Raw genomic sequence first — 18494 nt, 5'->3', positions numbered from 1 at the left:
CACTGGAGGCGTTCCGACCCACCCCCAGTGGGAAGAAACCCCAGCCCCTCCATGACGTGACTCCATTAGAATCAATGGAACCCTATAATAGAGGGGCGGGGGGTTCCTCCCACTAAGGGTGGGTCAGCCCCCCTCCAGTGCTTCAGCCTGGTGGTGCAGTCACTTTAACTCCTTATGTATTCCAGTGTGTAAGTGACCCAATGTTTAGAAGACAAGGAAATCTTTGCTCTACTGCTGGTGCACTGATAACCCCTGACCTCTACACAGCAGGCAGTGAGAACAGAGGTCAGGGGTTATCAGTGAAGGGAAGCAGTTTTTTTTTGTCTTCTATCTGTTAACCCTTTTTTGTGTTGCAGCATGTAAGTAAACATTGGGTCACTTACACACTGCAGTACATGATGGGTTAAGCAGAAGGACACAGGAGGCTCCTCCTCCTTTACAGGCCCCATAGCAACCACCTACCCTGCCTCTATCATAGCCAAGCCACTGCTCAGACCTGTATAAATGTACAGATGAATCCAGGTAATGACGGGGTCAGCATGTCGTGTCTCACTGGTTCTTTTTTGTTGGGCCCTAAGGATTATTTCCTGTGGTGGGCCCCAGGTACCCCAGTCTGACACTGCTTACTTGTCCCCCATCCCGCGATCTCTTACTTGTCCCCCATCCAGTGATCTCTTACTTGTCCCCTATCCTGTTTAGCTCTGATAACCTCTTTTCCATGACCTGAAGCTAAACAAATATTATGTGATACAGCATGAAAATGACCGAAAGCACACTAATAAATGTGAATAAACTGAAGAATGGTTGAAAAAGCGGAATTGTATTTTGGAATGGACAAGTCAGTGTTCTGACCTTAATCCTATTGAGATGCTGTGGCACGACCTGAGGAGGGCTGTATATGCACGGCATCCCAAAAATATAGATAAACTGAAACACATTTGATGGAAGAAACGGTCCACAATTTCCTCCCCAATGTTGTGGAAATGTTATTTGCAGCTACAAGAGGCATTTGGTGGAGTTGGTTTATGCTCAAAAGGGATCTACAGGTTAACAAATTCAAAGGCTATCTTATTTTTTTCTTCCTGCACTGTGGATGTTTACTCTAAGTGCTTAGTAAGGGATATGAATAGTAGAGACGAGTGAAGCAAATCGCTTCATTTAATCGGCAAGCAGCTTATCAGCCGCCTGCTTTTCAACTCTGTTCTGCTCCACCCTGGGTGTCAGGAAAGCTTGATCCAGCCTTGGGAAACTGGGAGAAGTCCCAGCTTTTCCCGGGACCCAGGGAGAATCAGCAGGGAGAAGAACAGAGTTGAAAGGCAGCCGGCCGATAAGCTGCTTGCCAATTAAATGAAGTGATTTGCTTCGTTTAGACAGTTACTCGCTCACCTCTAACGTAATAGATGGTGATTCGCTCAACTCTAATAGTATAACTGTATTATCATATAGTTAGATTTTGCTTGTCTTTAATTGTGACAGGTAAGGCTAGGTTCACACTGCGTTTTTGCAATCCGTTTTTTTCATACGTTTTTTGCAAAAAACAGATGCATTTGTGTGCATCCGTTTTGATCCGTTTTTCCATTGACTTCCATTGTAAAAAAAAACGTATCAAAACGGATCCGTTTTTCAACGGACACAAAAGTAGTGTCGGCTACGTTTTTGTGTCCGTCAAAAAAAAACTAATCCGTTTTGATCCGTTTTTTTTACTATGGAAGTCAATGGAAAAACGGATGCACACAAATGCATCCGTTTTTTTCATCTGTTTTTTGCAAAAAAACGGATGAAAAAAACGGATTGCAAAAACGCAGTGTGAACACAGCCTAACATTTGGAACATGGGATTATTTTATCAGTAATCTGGACAGAAATCCAGATGCTTACAAAGGGTTCACTTACCTTTACTTCCAACTATACTTAAAGTGAACCTATCACCTGGAAATTGAGTACCAGAGGGCTGACAGTATTACATTGCTAATGGAGAAAGGATACATATATTAACTCAGCGATCTGTGAGTACAATGTGCTAAAAAAAATAGTTTAGAGCACTGATCTGTCTGGGCCACACCACTTCACTGCAGCAGAAAACAGCATTTGTTCAGTACATTGCAGTCACAGAAAGCCAAATGAATGGTAATCTTTTCCCCAAGAACTATATAACAAAGTCAGCACTTTGCACTCAATTTCCAGGTGACGGGTTCACTTCAACATAGATGATCATGTGTACCAAAGCTGTACTATACTCAGTAGAGAAGAATAGACCAAGTCCAGAAGATGCATCATACTAATACATAATATTTCAAAGCTTTATTGCATTTTCAAGGTACAAATTAAGACAGACATTCAGTGTGGGAGATGAACTGAATGGGGGACATTTATGAAGTCCGGAGTTTCTTACGCCGGGTTTACAAATGTCCCCGCAGCTCCAGAGCTCAGGGGATTTATGTAGAGGTGCACTGCCTCTACATAAACCCTGATCACACAGAGCACGTCCGTGCAAAAATTTTGAAACCTACGCCAGCTCAGACCTGGCGTAGGTTTCAGTATCATTTTTCATGCTGCGGATTTGCTAGAAAAATTACTTTCAGGATGAAATTTTCAATCTCTAGAAATACTGCCAAGTAGTTTCCATGAATGTCTTTGAGGTAGCAATGTGACCATGGTGGCAGCCTTGTTACATACCTCATGTCCTAGAAGAATGTGGGCAGAGTGTCAAGGTGTGCTCTGTGCTATTCCTGAATAATGGATTGAGCTAATTATCATTTTTGCCAGCTGGTTCACAGGAAAGTTGCAATTACCTAGGAATTTATGATGATGCGTGTAGCTAAATTATAATACACAAATAACCTATCATTAATATAGTAAGCATGAATGGTGCCTTAAAGCAAAACATGCATTCTTATGGTCACAGTATACATTATACTTTGTATTTTACACTAGTGCGATGGCACAGGTTAACAAACACCAGTTCAACTTTTATAGCCAATTCAGGTATTCCTGGTGTTTATTCTTGGTGGTCAGAAATCTTTCCCCGGGAGGAAATGAACTGGGTTGTACTCTTGAAATTGCAGTTGAGAAAGATCTCCATGACAAGTGTTCACAACACTTCCTCCTGAAGATGACCCTAAGGGTACAAACACACACACCGTATACGCAGCAGATACGCAGCAAATACGCAGCAGATCTGCAGCAGATTTAATGGTGCAGATTTGATGCTGTGTTCAGTTATTCAGATCTAATCTGCCGCGTATTTGCTGCGTATCGCAGCAGTAAATATGCTGCGTATACGGTGTGTGTGTTTGTACCCTTAGGCAACAATGCCAATATACACTCACCGGCCACTTTATTAGGTACACCATACTAGTAACGGGTTGGACCCCCTTTTGCCTTCAGAACTGCCTCAATTCTTCGTGGCATAGATTCAACAAGGTGCTGGAAGCATTCCTCAGAGATTTTGGTCCATATTGACATGATGGCATCACACAGTTGCCGCAGATTTGTCGGCTGCACATCCATGATGCGAATCTCCCGTTCCACCTCATCCCAAAGATGCTCTATTGGATTGAGATCTGGTGTCTGTGGAGGCCATTTGAGTACAGTGAACTCATTGTCATGTTCAAGCAGAAATCGAGACTCATCAGACCAGGCAACGCTTTTCCAATCTTCTACTGTCCAATTTCGATGAGCTTGTGCAAATTTTAGCCTCAGTTTCCTGTTCTTAGCTGAAAGGAGTGGCACCCGGTGTGGTCTTCTGCTGCTGTAGCCCATCTGCCTCAAAGTTGGCCGTACTGTGCGTTCAGAGATGCTCTTCTGCCTACCTTGGTTGTAACGGTTGGCTATTTGAGTCACTGTTGCCTTTCTATCAGCTCGAACCAGTCTGCCCATTCTCCTCTGACCTCTGGCATCAACAAGGCATTTCCGCCCACAGAACTGCCGCTCACTGGATGTTTTTTCTTTTTCGGACCATTCTCTGTAAACCCTAGAGATGGTTGTGTGTGAAAATCCCAGTAGATCAGCAGTTTCTGAAATACTCAGACCGGCCCTTCTGGCACCAACAACCATGCCACGCTCAAAGGCACTCAAATCACCTTTCTTCCACATATTGATGCTCGGTTTGAACTGCAGGAGATTGTCTCGACCATGTCTACATGCCTAAATGCACTGAGTTGCCGCCATGTGATTGGCTGATTAGAAATGAAGTGGTAACGTGCAGTTGGACAGGTGTACCTAATAAAGTGGCCGGTGAGTGTACATAGTCAGTGTTGGATTGGGGTACCTTGGGCCCACCAGGGAAATTGATTCTAGGGGCCCACCTTACATACATATACATAACCAGCGCCAAACCTTTAACCTTAGTACAGCAACATTGCATTCAGCTGTGTATGTGACCAGCGACGTAGGCCACTGTCAGTCACAATCGTTTCAAAATCGCGCCGCGGCTGAGGCGGCACTTCGCTACGACCACTGAATGGCTGAGCTGCCTTGAGATGTCATGTCTCAAGCCACAGCTCAGACCAGGAAGCGGCCGCGGGATGGGAGTACAGGGCGGCGCGATCCGGGAGCCAACGCTGGAACCGGGGAGGAAAGTGACCGGAGCCTTCTATTTCCACCCCCTCCCCGGCCATACACGGATTATACAGCTGGCCCGGAGTACCCCTTTAGGGTATAAACCCACACACCGTATACACAGCGTATTTACTGCTGCGATACGCAGCGAATACGCAGCAAAAACGCAACAAATACGCAACAAAAACGCAGCAGATTAGATCTAAATAACTGAACTCAGCATTAAATCTTCACCATCAAACTGCTGCGTATTTGCTGCGTATTTGTTGCGTATTTGCTGCGTATACGGTGTGTGGGTTTATACCCTTAAGCTTATATGTACGGTCTACATTCATACTGCATACATTTTAAATAAAATCTATAGAAAACTTGTAGAGAGCCTACTATTTCTGTCTCTCTCTCTGTATAGGTCTATAAACATCTTTAGAACTACAAAATACATAATATACACTGTATACATAATATATGTGCACACACTCACACACACACACACACACAGACAGGCACATAACACAGACACAAACATGCAAACACCAACATACAGACACAAGCAGATTACACACACACACAGATAACACTCACATGAACAGACACATGATATAGATGTACAAACACACAGAGATGACAAGAATACACAAATGTACAAACACTCACACTCACTGACTTATGTACAAATCCTCACACACACACTGCCTCATATACACTCACACACACTGACTTATATACACTCACACACTGACATATACACTCACACACTGACTTATATACACTCACACACACTGCCTTATATACACTCACACACACTGACTTATATACACCCACACACTGACTTATATACAGTACACACACACTGCCTTATATACACTCACACACACTGACTTATATACACTCACACACTGACTTATATACACTCACACACACTGCCTTATATACACTCACACACTGACATATACACTCACACACACTGCCTTATATACACTCACACACACTGACTTATATACACTCACACACACTAACTTATATACACTCACACACTGACTTATATACAGTACACACACACTGACTTATATACACTCACACACACTGACAAATACACTCACACAATGACTTATATAGACACACACTGACTTATATACACTCACACACTGACTTATATACACTCATACACACTGACTTATATACACTCACACACACTGACTTATATACACTCACACACTGACTTATATACACTCACACACTGACTTATATACACTCACACACACTGACTTATACACACACACTGACTTATATACACACACACACTGACTTATATACCCTCACACACACTGACATATATACCCTCACACACACTGACTTATATACCCTCACACACACTGACATATATACCCTCACACACACTGACTTATATACACTCACACACACTGACTTATATACCCTCACACACACTGACATATATACCCTCACACACGCTGACATATACACTTACACACACTGACTTATATACCCTCACACACACTGACATATATACTTACACACACTGACTTATATACCCTCACACACACTGACATATATACCCTCACACACACTGACATATATACCCTCACACACACTGACTTATATACACTCACACACACTGACTTTTTATGCAGGAAGCTCCAGGGGTCCACTATTCTCCATCTTCACTGTCTCCTCTTCTGTGCAGGCTGCAGCCCTCCCCCTTCTCTCCGGCACCGACTCCACACACAGCAGCAGCAGGAGGGGGGAGACATGACTGCAGGAGGATGGGGGCCTGCTGCTGCTTCTCTGTGCAGCTTTCTCCATGTTCCTGCTACCACAGGTGTGGGCTCCTGACAGGCAGGAAGAGAGACATTCCCAGAGCTGATCAGGACCAGACTGTTCCATTAACAGTGCAGGGGGAGGGGGGGCCGTTAGTTTACAGTAGTTGTGGGAAGAACATGCGCTGCTGTCATTCTTTCATCATTAGAGCAGCGTGGAAGGTAGCAGAGGGCCCCTAAATCTCCCGATCATAGGGAAATCCTGAACATTAGGCCCACCTCTAGCTCTGGGCCCTTTAAGGGGGGGAGGGCCCACCGGGGGGATCCCCCGGTGGCCCAGTCTGAGCCTGTACATAGTAGTATCTAGTGCCATCTTTGTATTAAAGGTGTTACCTAGGGTAGACACTTATGGTCTGTCTATAGGAGTCTGACTGCTGATATCACCACTAATCATGAGAACTTAGGCCCCCCATTTAATATTGAGCTGTAATCAAGTATACTATATGTGCTGCCACTCCTTTAAGTATCTATGGGACTGGAAGGCACATGCTCACATGCTCAGTCATAATGCATGATCACTGAGCTCACTGATTGACTTCAGTAGCCACATGGGTAAGTGGTTATGTCATGACTACAGCAACATGAAACAGGAAGTAAGTTTTCAAGGGAATCTTTGCAAACTATTTTCTAGTCCTGGAAAACCCCTTTAACCTGTTAAAGACCACTGATACACCTTGTTATGGTGGTCATTAAGTCTACCAGAGATTTGAGACAGGGGCTCACCTTCCTGCAGGTCAATGACCCTAGACATATTGCTAAAGCTACATCAGAGTGGTTTATGGAGAAACATTTCAGTGTCCTAGAATTGCCTAGTCAAAGCCTAGACCAGTTCCCTTTGAGAAAGTTTGGCACGACTTAAAGTGACACTGTCACCTCCTTTTTGCATTCTGACTTCTCTACACAGGTGCATGGTGAGGTGAACTCGTATACTAAGGACACGTATGGGTAATATTTACTATATATGGATGATATTTCTTTTTGTGTACTCTCTGTGAGTTATACTTATGTATTGTATGTAGTACCAACCCAGTGCCCAGTATATATGTGTGTATATAGGTATATAGGTTCCTCCCTTTTTCTACTGTTATCTATTTTTTTGATACCATATTTTATGTATAAGAACCTAGTCAATCCACCGTTTTTTTGGGGATTTGTATTAGCTCTAGCCCCCCTGTTTTGTATTTTTAACTGAAATAATTTCTTTTTGATATTTTGATATTCTAACAACAATAAAAAATAAAGTATTTATATATATATTGGTCTTGCATTCATAGTTTGGGTGCGTATAGACCGCACTACTTGGGCCTTATATAGGATTACTTCTCTACACAGGTGTAAAGGGTAAATTAACGATTTTCATACCTTATTTTATATCATACGTCATGGTTTGTTAAGTGGGCGGGGCCTCGCAGCATTAGCGCCACTTAGCCCATAGTTGGCCGAAAGGTCTAGACCCCACCCCCTTTACGTCAGCCAACCAATGTCCGTCAAGGGGGGGTGCCAACGGTGACGTGTGGGCGGGGCTAAGTGGTGCCAATGCCGCGAGGCCACGCCCACTTAATACAATCTGCAGTTGATAAAAGGACACTTTTTACTTGAACAAACACCATGACGTATGATATGAAATAAGGTATGAAAAACGCTAAATTTACCCTTTACACCTGTGTAGAGATGTCAGAATGCACAAAGGGGGTGACAGTGTCACTTTAAGGACTTCTAAGATTTTGGAACAGTTCTACCTTAATGAATAGTGTCTAGATATGCAAAGCTACTAGACACATACCCCAGGAGACTTGTATCTGTAATTGCTGTAAAAGGTTGCTACACAAAGTATTGACGTTCAGGGGGTGAACACTTATGCCCATGAAAGTTCTGTTTTTTGTTTTCATTTTTGTCTGTGCTGTAATGAAACTAGTTTCCTGTGCTAATTTATATCATTAGAGACAAGGGGGAGATTTATCAAACTGGTGTTAAGTAGAACTGGCTCAGTTGCCCCTAGCAACCAATCAGATTCCACCTTTCTGGAATCTGATTGGTTGCTAGGGGCAACTGAGCCAGTTCTACTTTACACTAGTTTAACTAGATTTGCATTTCCAGGGAAATACATAGTGCTTGAAAAGACCGCCCCTTTACCAGTGACTTCCAGAGCGCTACTTTACCAGTGACTTCCTTTTAAGAGAAACTTTAATCCTGGGTGCCGTCTCTTTAAGAGTGACTTGGGTCGCATCCCTTTAAGAGCAACATGGGTCCCTTTAGGAGCGACCGGGGTCGCTTTAAGAGCGACCTGGGTCCCTTCGCTCCTAAAGGGACCCAGGTCGCTCTTAAAGGGACCCAGGTCGCTCTTAAAGGGACCCAGGTCGCTCTTAAAGGGAACCAGGTCACTCTTAAAAGGGACATATTTCGCTATTAAAGGGACCCAGGTCGATCTTAAAGGGACTCAGATTGCACTTAAAGGGACCCATTTTGCTCTTAAAGGGACATATTTTGCTCTTAAAGGGACATATTTTGCTCTTAAAGGGACCCAGGTCGCTCTTAAAGGGACCCATTTTGCTCTTAAAGGGACATATTTCGCTCTTAAAGGGACCCAGTTCGCTCTTAAAGGGACCCAGGTCGCTCTTAAAGGGACCAATTTCATGCTTAAAGGGATATATTTTGCTCTTAAAGGGACCCATTTCGCTCTTAAAGGGACCCATTTCGCTTTTAAAGGGACCCAGGACGCTCTTTAAGGGATCCAGGTCGCTCTTAAAGGGACCCATTTCGCTCTTAAAGGGACCAATTTCACGCTTAAAGGGATATATTTTGCTCTTAAAGGGACCCAGGTCGCTCTTAAAGGGGCCCATTTCGCTCTTAAAGGGACCCAGGTCGCTCTTAAATTGACATATTTCGCTCTTAAAGGGACATATTTCACTCTTAAAGGGACCCAGGTCGCTCTTAAAGGGACATATTTCGCTATTAAAGGGACCCAGGTCGATCTTAAAGGGACTCAGATTGCACTTAAAGGGAACCATTTTGCTCTTAAAGGGACATATTTCGCTCTTAAAAGGGACATATTTTGCTCTTCAAGGGACCCAGGTCGCTCTTAAAAGGACCCAGGTCGCTCTTAAAGGGACATATTTCGCTCTTAAAAGGGACCCAGGTGGCTCTTAAAGGGACCCAGTTCGCTCTTAAAGGGACCCAGGTCGCTCTTAAAGGGACCCAGATCGCTCTTAAAGGGAACCAGGTCACTCTTAAAGGGACCAATTTCACTCTTAAAGGGACCCATGTCTCTCTTAAAGGGACCCATTTTGCTCTTAAAGGGACATATTTCGCTCTTAAAGGGACATATTTTGTTCTTAAAGGGAGCCAGGTCGCTCTTAAAGGGAACCAGGTCACTCTTAAAGGGACCCATTTTGCTCTTAAAAGGACATATTTTGCTCTTAAAGGGACCCAGTTCGCTCTTAAAGGGACCAATTTCATGCTTAAAGGGATATATTTTGCTCTTAAAGGGACCCATTTCGCTCTTAAAGGGGCCCATTTCGCTCTTAAAGGGACCCAGGTCGCTCTTAAATTGACATATTTTGCTCTTAAAAGGGACCAATTTCATGCTTAAAGGGATATATTTTGCTCTTAAAGGGACCCATTTCGCTCTTAAAGGGACCCATTTCGCTTTTAAAGGGACCCAGGACGCTCTTTAAGGGATCCAGGTCGCTCTTAAAGGGACCCATTTCGCTTTTAAAGGGACCAATTTCACGCTTAAAGGGATATATTTTGCTCTTAAAGGGACCCAGGTCGCTCTTAAAGGGGCCCATTTCGCTCTTAAAGGGACCCAGGTCGCTCTTAAATTGACATATTTCGCTCTTAAAAGGGACATATTTTGCTCTTCAAGGGACCCAGGTCGCTCTTAAAGGGACCCAGGTCACTCTTAAAGGGACCCAGGTCGCTCTTAAAGGAACCAATTTCACTCTTAAAGGAACCAATTTCACAGTTAAAGGGACATATTTTGCTCTTAAAAGGGACATATTTTGCTCTTAAAGGGACCCAGGTGGCTCTTAAAGGGACCCAGTTCGCTCTTAAAGGGACCCGGGTCGCTCTAGCGACGTGTCTCTTTAAGAGCGACATGGGTCCCATACCTTTTGGAGTGACTTGGGTCCCTTTAAGAGCAACATGCGTCCTGTCCGTTTAAGAGCAACTTGGGTCCCGTCAGTTTAAGAGCGACTTGGATCCCTTTAAGAGCTACATGGGACCCTTTAAGAGTGACTTGGGTCCCGTCCTTTTAAGAGCGACTTGGGTCCCTTTAAGAGCGACATGGCTCCCGTCCCTTTAAGAGCGACTTGGGTCCCTTTAAGAGCGACTTGCGTTCCTTTAAGGGCGACCTGGGTCCCTTTAAGAGCGATCTGGGTACTTATAATGGTAAAGATCATTGCTCGGTTACCATGACAATCTTCCTCATGTCAGTGAGACAAAATCGTTAAGGACCTTCCATATATTACATCTTCTATTGGCCAATAGTGGACATGTGACTGTGGATGGTGTGATACATTGCCTGACAAAACCTTAGAGTTCCTATTGGCTGCTATATTTCAGCTATTTGCATATGTGCTGTGATTGGCTGTTAGCGGTTAGAGTGTGGCCATTATTTGCAATGAGCCACTATTTTCTATGGGAAATTTGGGGTCGTTTAACGTAAATTTCTTAAAAACGACAAATCCGATCGAAACGAAAAATAGATAGCACACCACACACCGCCGAGGGCTTCATAACGCAGTTTGAACGGAGTCTGTGCGCAAAGCGGTTCGGGCTGTATTACGCGCAGAAAAATGGCTGGAAGAAGAAACGGAAGAAGAAGAAGAATACGGATTACAATATAGTGCTTTTCAAGCACTATAATAAATCTCCCCCATAATGTCTGTTCATCAGAAATACTTTATTACTGATCCTTATTGCTCCTATAGACTTAAATTGCATGTGTCATCTAGATTATTTTTTTACTGATCAGAGCCTGGTGCTGGAACATGTTCCTTTCTATAATTTCTTAATGTCATTTTTTTGTTTAGTATTTTCAGGAGGTAGCTATCCTGGCTGAGATGTTTTAACAGCATTTAGTGACATGCATTATGGCAAGTGTCATAAACATATAAACATTTCCTATTCTATACTTTGTATTGGACACATATGTAAGCATGCTTTGAGACTTCTGTGACCTGTGCAGACAGTATAATACAGGTGTGTGGAGGCTAAAAAAAGTAATCTAAAAACTTAATTTTATAATATACACCAAATTAAAAAGAAAAATGTTAACAATAAAAACTTGATTTAAACAGTAAATTATTTTGTGATTATACAATCCCTTTAAGGCCCTATTAGCAATTGGGCGGATATTGCCCTGTGTAATAGACTCAGCAGTTAACTGACAAGTGAGCAAATGCTCATTTATTGATTTTTAGGAGGCCTAAAAGATCATTGTTAGTCAACCACACATCTCCCATCTTCCAGTGTTCAGACATGTAAATGTCATCTTAAATCAGCGCTGATATATAAAGACCCTTAGGCGCTCTGCCAGAGCAAATACTGAATCTGCCACATTCTATCCTATTTACCTGCATGGTGGTACTCACCTTCCATTATAAATAGAGTGCCTCGTACATGCATCCATCCTTGGTTATTGTTGCTCTCTTAGTGCTGCTTGCTGAGCTGATCATGATGACAACTGGCAGAGGATTAACATTATGTATAGCCGTCATGCTAGCAAACACAATAGTTTGTATCTGTTAGTCATCATGTAACTGCACTAACAGGATCGAGTGGAAACTTGAGTGAGCCAGCTTGTGGACTCCTCAGCCATAGTTATGGCCGTACTAAACAATAATTATGCTATTCTTTTCTAAGGTAAAGCTGTATGATTCATATGTGTGAGCTAGTTTAGTATGTCATCCTTTTGTATATATTTTCAAATGATGGAAATTTATAGACTTTTAATTGGTGAGAGAGGAGTCTATTGAGCCTACTGGTATGTTCACCTCAGCGTACTCCTTTTTATCTTTTATTGTGTCCGGAATTACTTTTTTCTCCTTACCTAGTTATAAAGTACAAGGGACGATGGCAGATATCAGTGCTGATGATCCAGCCACTAGTTTTAACCCCTTAAAGGGGAAGTCCGGGCAAAATCAATTTTAAGATATGTTACTGCCCAACAAAAGTTATGAAAATTACTAATAGACACTTATTATGGGAGATACACCTATAGTGCATTTTCCCTGCACTTACTACAGCATGGTATGTTCAGGTCTCTGTAAAGTTGGTAATGTTACGTCACATAAACTGCCAACTCCTGCTGCAGAGGTGGGACAGACTGGAACAGCAGGAGCCGGCAGTTTATGTGACTTGACACATACAACTTTACAGAGACCTGGACACACCATGCTGTAGTAAGTGTAGGGAAAATGCACTATAGGTAACTTTTATTTTATTTGTTGGCTTTTATAAAATTGAAACCTTTTTTTAAAAAAATAAATGTGTTTAAAATCGCTCTATTCCCATCCTTATAACACTTTTATTTTTTGGTCTATGGGGCTGTGTGAGGTGTCATTTTTTGTGCCATGAACTGTACTTTTTATCGGTACCTTACTTGCATACCTGCGACTTTCTGAACACTTTTTATTACAATTTTTCTGCATTTGATGTGACCAAAAATGCAATTTTGCATTTTGGAATTTTTTTGCTTAATTAGCATTAATAGAGGTGCTCCCTGGCTGCAGATAGCAGCAGGGAGCGGCGCTGTTCAGAACGGGGTCCCGCTAAGATCCCTCTCTGGACCCCCCTTGAAGTACGTCAAGGGATGCAAACGTAAAGGTAAAATTGGCAAGAGATTATCTCCCTGTCCCCAAGCAGCATTTATCTGCTTCCCCCATTGATTTTGTTCCCTGTCAACACAATGATAGAAGATGTCAAAAGATTCCTTATTTTTATACCAGAGTAGGTAGTATTCCCTAAGGGCAATGTTACACAAAAAGATTATCCTGTGGAAAACTGTTAATATATATATAACCGCATATATATATATATATATATATATATATATATATATATATATATATAAAGAAACAGGAGGCGGAGGACAGCGTCATCTTCAACCAAGTGTTAAAGGACAACTCCCATGAAATTTTTTTTTTCCTTATATAACACACATTACAAAGTTTTTAACTTTGTAATGTGGTCAAATACCCGGTCTGGCCCCCTTCCCCCACTTTCAGACCCCAGCCCCCCCCCCCCCCCGGAAGTTAAAGGGGTAGTGCGGCGGTAAAGAATTATTCACAGACTAACACACATTACAAAGTTATACAACTTTGTAATGTATGTTATGTCTGTGAATGGCCCCCTTCCCCGTGTCCCACCACCCCCACCCGTGTACCCGGAAGTGTGGTGCGCTATACTCACCTGTCACGTGCCGACACCCATCTCCGATCTTCAGCGAGTGACGTCTTCTTCGGGCGGCCGTTGAACAGCTCCGACTGTCCCGAACGCCGGCTGCCCTCTGCAATCCGATGTTTAGCCGCTATTGGCTGAGCATAACTGTGCTCAGCCAATCGCGGCTGAGCACAGTTGTGACGCGGCGGAGGGGGGGACGGGCGGCAGCGACTCGGCCGTCCGTCCAAAGATGACGTTTGGCACAAGATGGCGGACGGCCCTCGACACGGATCAGGTAATGTATAATGCACCACACTTCTGGGTACACGGGTGGGGGTGGTGGGACACGGGGAAGGGGGGCGATTCACAGACATAACATACATTACAAAGTTGTATGTTAAATAAATTATACATTACCTGTTACGGTCGTCACCGTCCTCTTCTCCCGGGCGCCATCTTGGGACGACAACGTCAGAGCCGGGGGGGGGGGGGGGCGGTCCGGGTCTTCTTCCTCCTCGGTGTCTTAATGGAAAGTGAATGGGATAGAAAAGGCTGCTGGTGCACATGCGCACCAGCAGCCTTTTCATCGGCTGAAGCGCATCACATGGCTTCCAGCTTGCTCAGCCCTGATTGGCTGAGCTTGCTGGAAGCCATGTGATGTGCTCCAGCCAATGAAAAGGCTGCCGGTGCGCAAGCGCACTGGCAGCCTTTTCCATCCCCTGGACCCGGAAGTGAGAGACATCGCTGGACGGCGGTGACGGAGAGGCGGACGGCGGGCGAATTGAGTGGCGATCGTCACCGGAGGGATGGTGAGTATGGTGTCTGTGTGTGTCTGTGTTTTTTTTTTTTTTTGGGGGGGGGGGGTCCCGCGGGAGTTGCCCTTTAAATATTTATTGTGCCAAATCACATAGCACTGCAACGTTTCAGCTCATTGTCCTGAGCCTTTTTCAAGCTTGAAAAAGGCTCAGGACAATGAGCTGAAATGTTGCACTGTACTATGCGATTTGGCACAATAAATATTTAACACTTGGTTGAAGATGATGCTGTCCTCCACCTCCTGTTTCTTTGTGTAAGATTGGGGTAAGGAGCCGAACACACAAAAACACAGAAAAATGCAACAGCTCACCGCAAAGGCAAGATACAGACCCACTACAGACATGAAAATAAGGAGCCGAACCCTGAGAGGACTGTGCATCCAGTTGGCGTGTTGTCCACGGACTCGGTTCAAGATTGTTGCATATATATACACTCACCGGCCACGTTATTAGGTACACCATACTAGTAACGGGTTGGACCCCATTTTGCCTTCAGAACTGCCTCAATTCTTCATGGCATAGATTCAACAAGGTGCTGGAAGCATTCCTCAGAGATTTTGGTCCATATTGACATGATGGCATCACACAGTTGCCGCAGATTTGTCGGCTGCACATCCATGATGCGAATCTCCCGTTCCACCACATCCCAAAGATGCTCTATTGGATTGAGATCTGGTGACTGTGGAGGCAATTGGGTACAGTGAACTCATTGTCATGTTCAAGAAACCAGTCTGAGATGATTCTAGCTTTATGACATGGCGCATTATCCTGCTGAAAGTAGCCATCAGATGTTGGGTACATTGTGGTCATAAATGGATGGACATGGTCAGCAACAATACTCAGGTAGGCTGTGGCGTTGCAACGATGCTCAATTGGTACCAAGGGGCCCAAAGAGTGCCAAGAAAATATTCCCCACACCATGACACCACCACCACCACCAGCTTGAACCGTTGATACAAGGCAGGATGGATCCATGCTTTCATGTTGTTGACGCCAAATTCTGACCCTACCATCCGAATGTCGCAGCAGAAATCGAGACTCATGAGACTAGGCAACGTTTTTCCAATCTTCTACTGTACAATTTCGATGAGCTTGTGCAAATTGTAGCCTCAGTTTCCTGTTCTTAGCTGAAAGAAGTGGCACCCGGTGTGGTCTTCTGCTGCTGTAGCCCATCTGCCTCAAAGTTGGAGGTACTGTGCGTTCAGAGATGCTCTTCTGCCTACCTTGGTTGTAACGGTTGGCTATTTGAGTCACTGTTGCCTTTCTATCAGCTGGAACCAGTCTGCCCATTCTCCTCTGACCTCTGGCATCAACAAGGCATTTCCGCCCACAGAACTGCCGCTCACTGGATGTTTTTTCTTTTTCGGACCATTCTCTGTAAACCCTAGAGATGGTTGTGCGTGAAAATCCCAGTAGATCAGCAGTTTCTGAAATACTCAGACCAGCCCTTCTGGCACCAACAACCATGCCACGTTCAAAGGCACTCAAATCACCTTTCTTCCCCATACTGATGCTCGGTTTGAACTGCAGGAGATTGTCTTGACCAAGTCTACATGCCTAAATGCACTGAGTTGCCGCCATGTGATTGGCTGATTAGAAATTAAGTGGTAACGTGCAGTTGGACAGGTGTACCTAATAAAATGGCCGGTGAGTGTGTATATATATATATATATATATATATATATATATATATTTTATTTTTATTTTTTAATTTAAGCAATAATCTTTCCATACGTATGCAGGCAAGGATCAAACGGCTAACAAGAAGTTGTTCTTGTGTAGTTCATGGCATCTTTTGAGCTGACCATAGAATCGTCGTTAATTACTCACAAATCTTTCAGTGGATGTGCACAACATAAGGTCGTTTGCTGGGAATTATAGTATACTTTATAATTGGTGAGGATATGACATCCGCGATAACGATTGTTAATAACGACTATTGTTTTTTGTATTATGGTGAACAGTTCCAGGTGGTTCACAAAAGCGCTAGTTTGTGATTGTTAATAGAACAAAAAGAAAAAAAGCTTTGAATAGGACACTAACACATTGTTCAGTCTGTCATAACTTACCTTTCTTAAATCTTTAAAGGGGGAGTGCGGTGTTTTTCTTTTCCTGCTTAATTAACACACATTACAAAGTTATATAACGCGGGCTGGCCCCTGCCCAGGACCAACATGCTACATGTGAAGCACTCCACAGAAAGTCCAAAGCTGGTGGTAGGGGATTTTTAGAGCGTCATTAAAGGGTTATTCAAAATTGTAACTAAATAAGACTTTTATATTATTCAAAATTGTAACTAAATAAGACTTTTATATGGAACTTGCAGCAAGATATCCAACATATCCAACCATCTTGGCATGATCATATGACATGAAGAGGTGCAGAGTGAAATTTCCATGACAGCTATGATTCATGTTATTCCTCGGTTATACCAAACCTACTTAAATTGAATGTCCTTTTCCTGTCAAGATGGAAATAATTTGCCTTTCAGCCTGTAAATGTTAATGGGACCAAAGACGATTGACGTCAATGACAGATTTATTTCTCGGTTTGCTGATTAATATGTTTTATGTATTAAATTTGTAGAAAATAGTGCAGGATGCTGAGTTACATATTCAGCATGATTGATTTTTAGGACAAACTAGATGCCAAAAAATTGACAACCACAGAAAATGATGGCCAGTGTTATTGTGATTTTCTGCAGCGCTCTCTTAGATTATAGTTATATATAAAATGTTGCTGGAATCGGTTTTAACAGTAAGTGTTTTGTGTTTAAACCTTTTGCCAAGGTGTGCCAGGAGACCATCAGCCAAGTAGACATGTAAAGTTTTGTTGGCATCAAGTTTTTGGCCGCAGTTATGAAATATATGTTAGGAAGTGCTCCCAATGTGCATGCCCATGTGCCTATCGACATCATTAGCCAAATCATGTCTACAGAATCTCAGTTTTACAGAACATTTGGCCAGCATGTCAGGATACCTGTAGTTAAATTTAGCGGTCAAATGTGGGTCAAGAGCATATATGAAACTCTACAGGCACACAATTGCATATATCAATGTTCCTCAGTACTGGATATGATACCCATATTCGTCAAAGTCTAATGCCGATCTGAATATGTTAAACCAACTGGTTTTAGAAAGTTATATAGATTTGTAATTTACTTCTATGTAAAAATCTTAAGTCTTCCCATACTTATCAGCTGCTGTATGTCCTGCAGGAAATGTTTTATTTTCAGCCTGACATATTGCTGTCTGCTGACATCTCTGGCTGAGAAAGGAACTGTCCGGAGCAGGGGTGGTTTTTAATGGGAATTTGCTGCGGCCAGAGATGTCAGTAGAGAGCTCTGTGTCAAACTGGAAAGAAAACAATATTTCCTGCAGGACATACAGCAGCTGATAAGTATGTCAAGACTTGAGATTTTTTAATAGAAGTAAATTACAAATCTATGTAACTTTCTGAAACCAGTTGATTTGGAAGAAAAAGATTTTCGCTGGATAACCCTTTCAAGGCTTGTGAACCTACTACATTTGGGTTGTAATTGCACTTTAACTGCGGGCTGGATAATGTTAACACTCAAACCTAAGGCTTTGCTGCAATCCATCATGGTTCTAAATTGGGATCATAAAAGAAGATTTTAACTTTTTGACTTGTTGCATTGGGGTAGGCTAAATAAAAGCAGTATTCACTAAGCTAAAGACATGGAAACAAAAGCTAACAGCCACTTCAGTACACTGGGAAAAAACTCAATAAAGCTGCCTGGAAAGGTTCATGGCTGTTGAGATCCAGAGACAGAGCTGAGACAGAACAAAAGTCACAGCCAGAGAGGTTAGAAGGTCAGGCCATTTCTTCAATATGAGAATTGTCCTAGTCCCGTTTAGTTGAAAACCTTAAGAGTCAATTAG

At 43.0% G+C, this 18494-nt stretch overlaps 1 protein-coding gene across 1 annotated transcript in view; it reads right to left on the bottom strand.

The window, feature by feature from the left end:
* ATOSA (atos homolog A) overlaps positions 1-12080 on the bottom strand; it is a 62948-nt gene extending 50868 nt beyond the window's left edge. Inside the window, exon 1 of the mRNA XM_069982662.1 lies at positions 11989-12080. Within this exon, the coding sequence (XP_069838763.1) occupies positions 11989-12022 (34 nt within the window). The 5' untranslated portion in view covers positions 12023-12080. The remainder of the gene's footprint in view (positions 1-11988) is intronic.
* Between the last annotated feature and the right edge of the window lie 6414 nt (positions 12081-18494).

The sequence above is a fragment of the Dendropsophus ebraccatus genome, chromosome 1 (assembly GCF_027789765.1).
Source record: "Dendropsophus ebraccatus isolate aDenEbr1 chromosome 1, aDenEbr1.pat, whole genome shotgun sequence".
NCBI lineage: Eukaryota > Metazoa > Chordata > Amphibia > Anura > Hylidae > Dendropsophus > Dendropsophus ebraccatus.
Note: the sequence above shows the minus strand (reverse complement) of the source record. Positions and strands in the feature narration are given on the sequence as shown.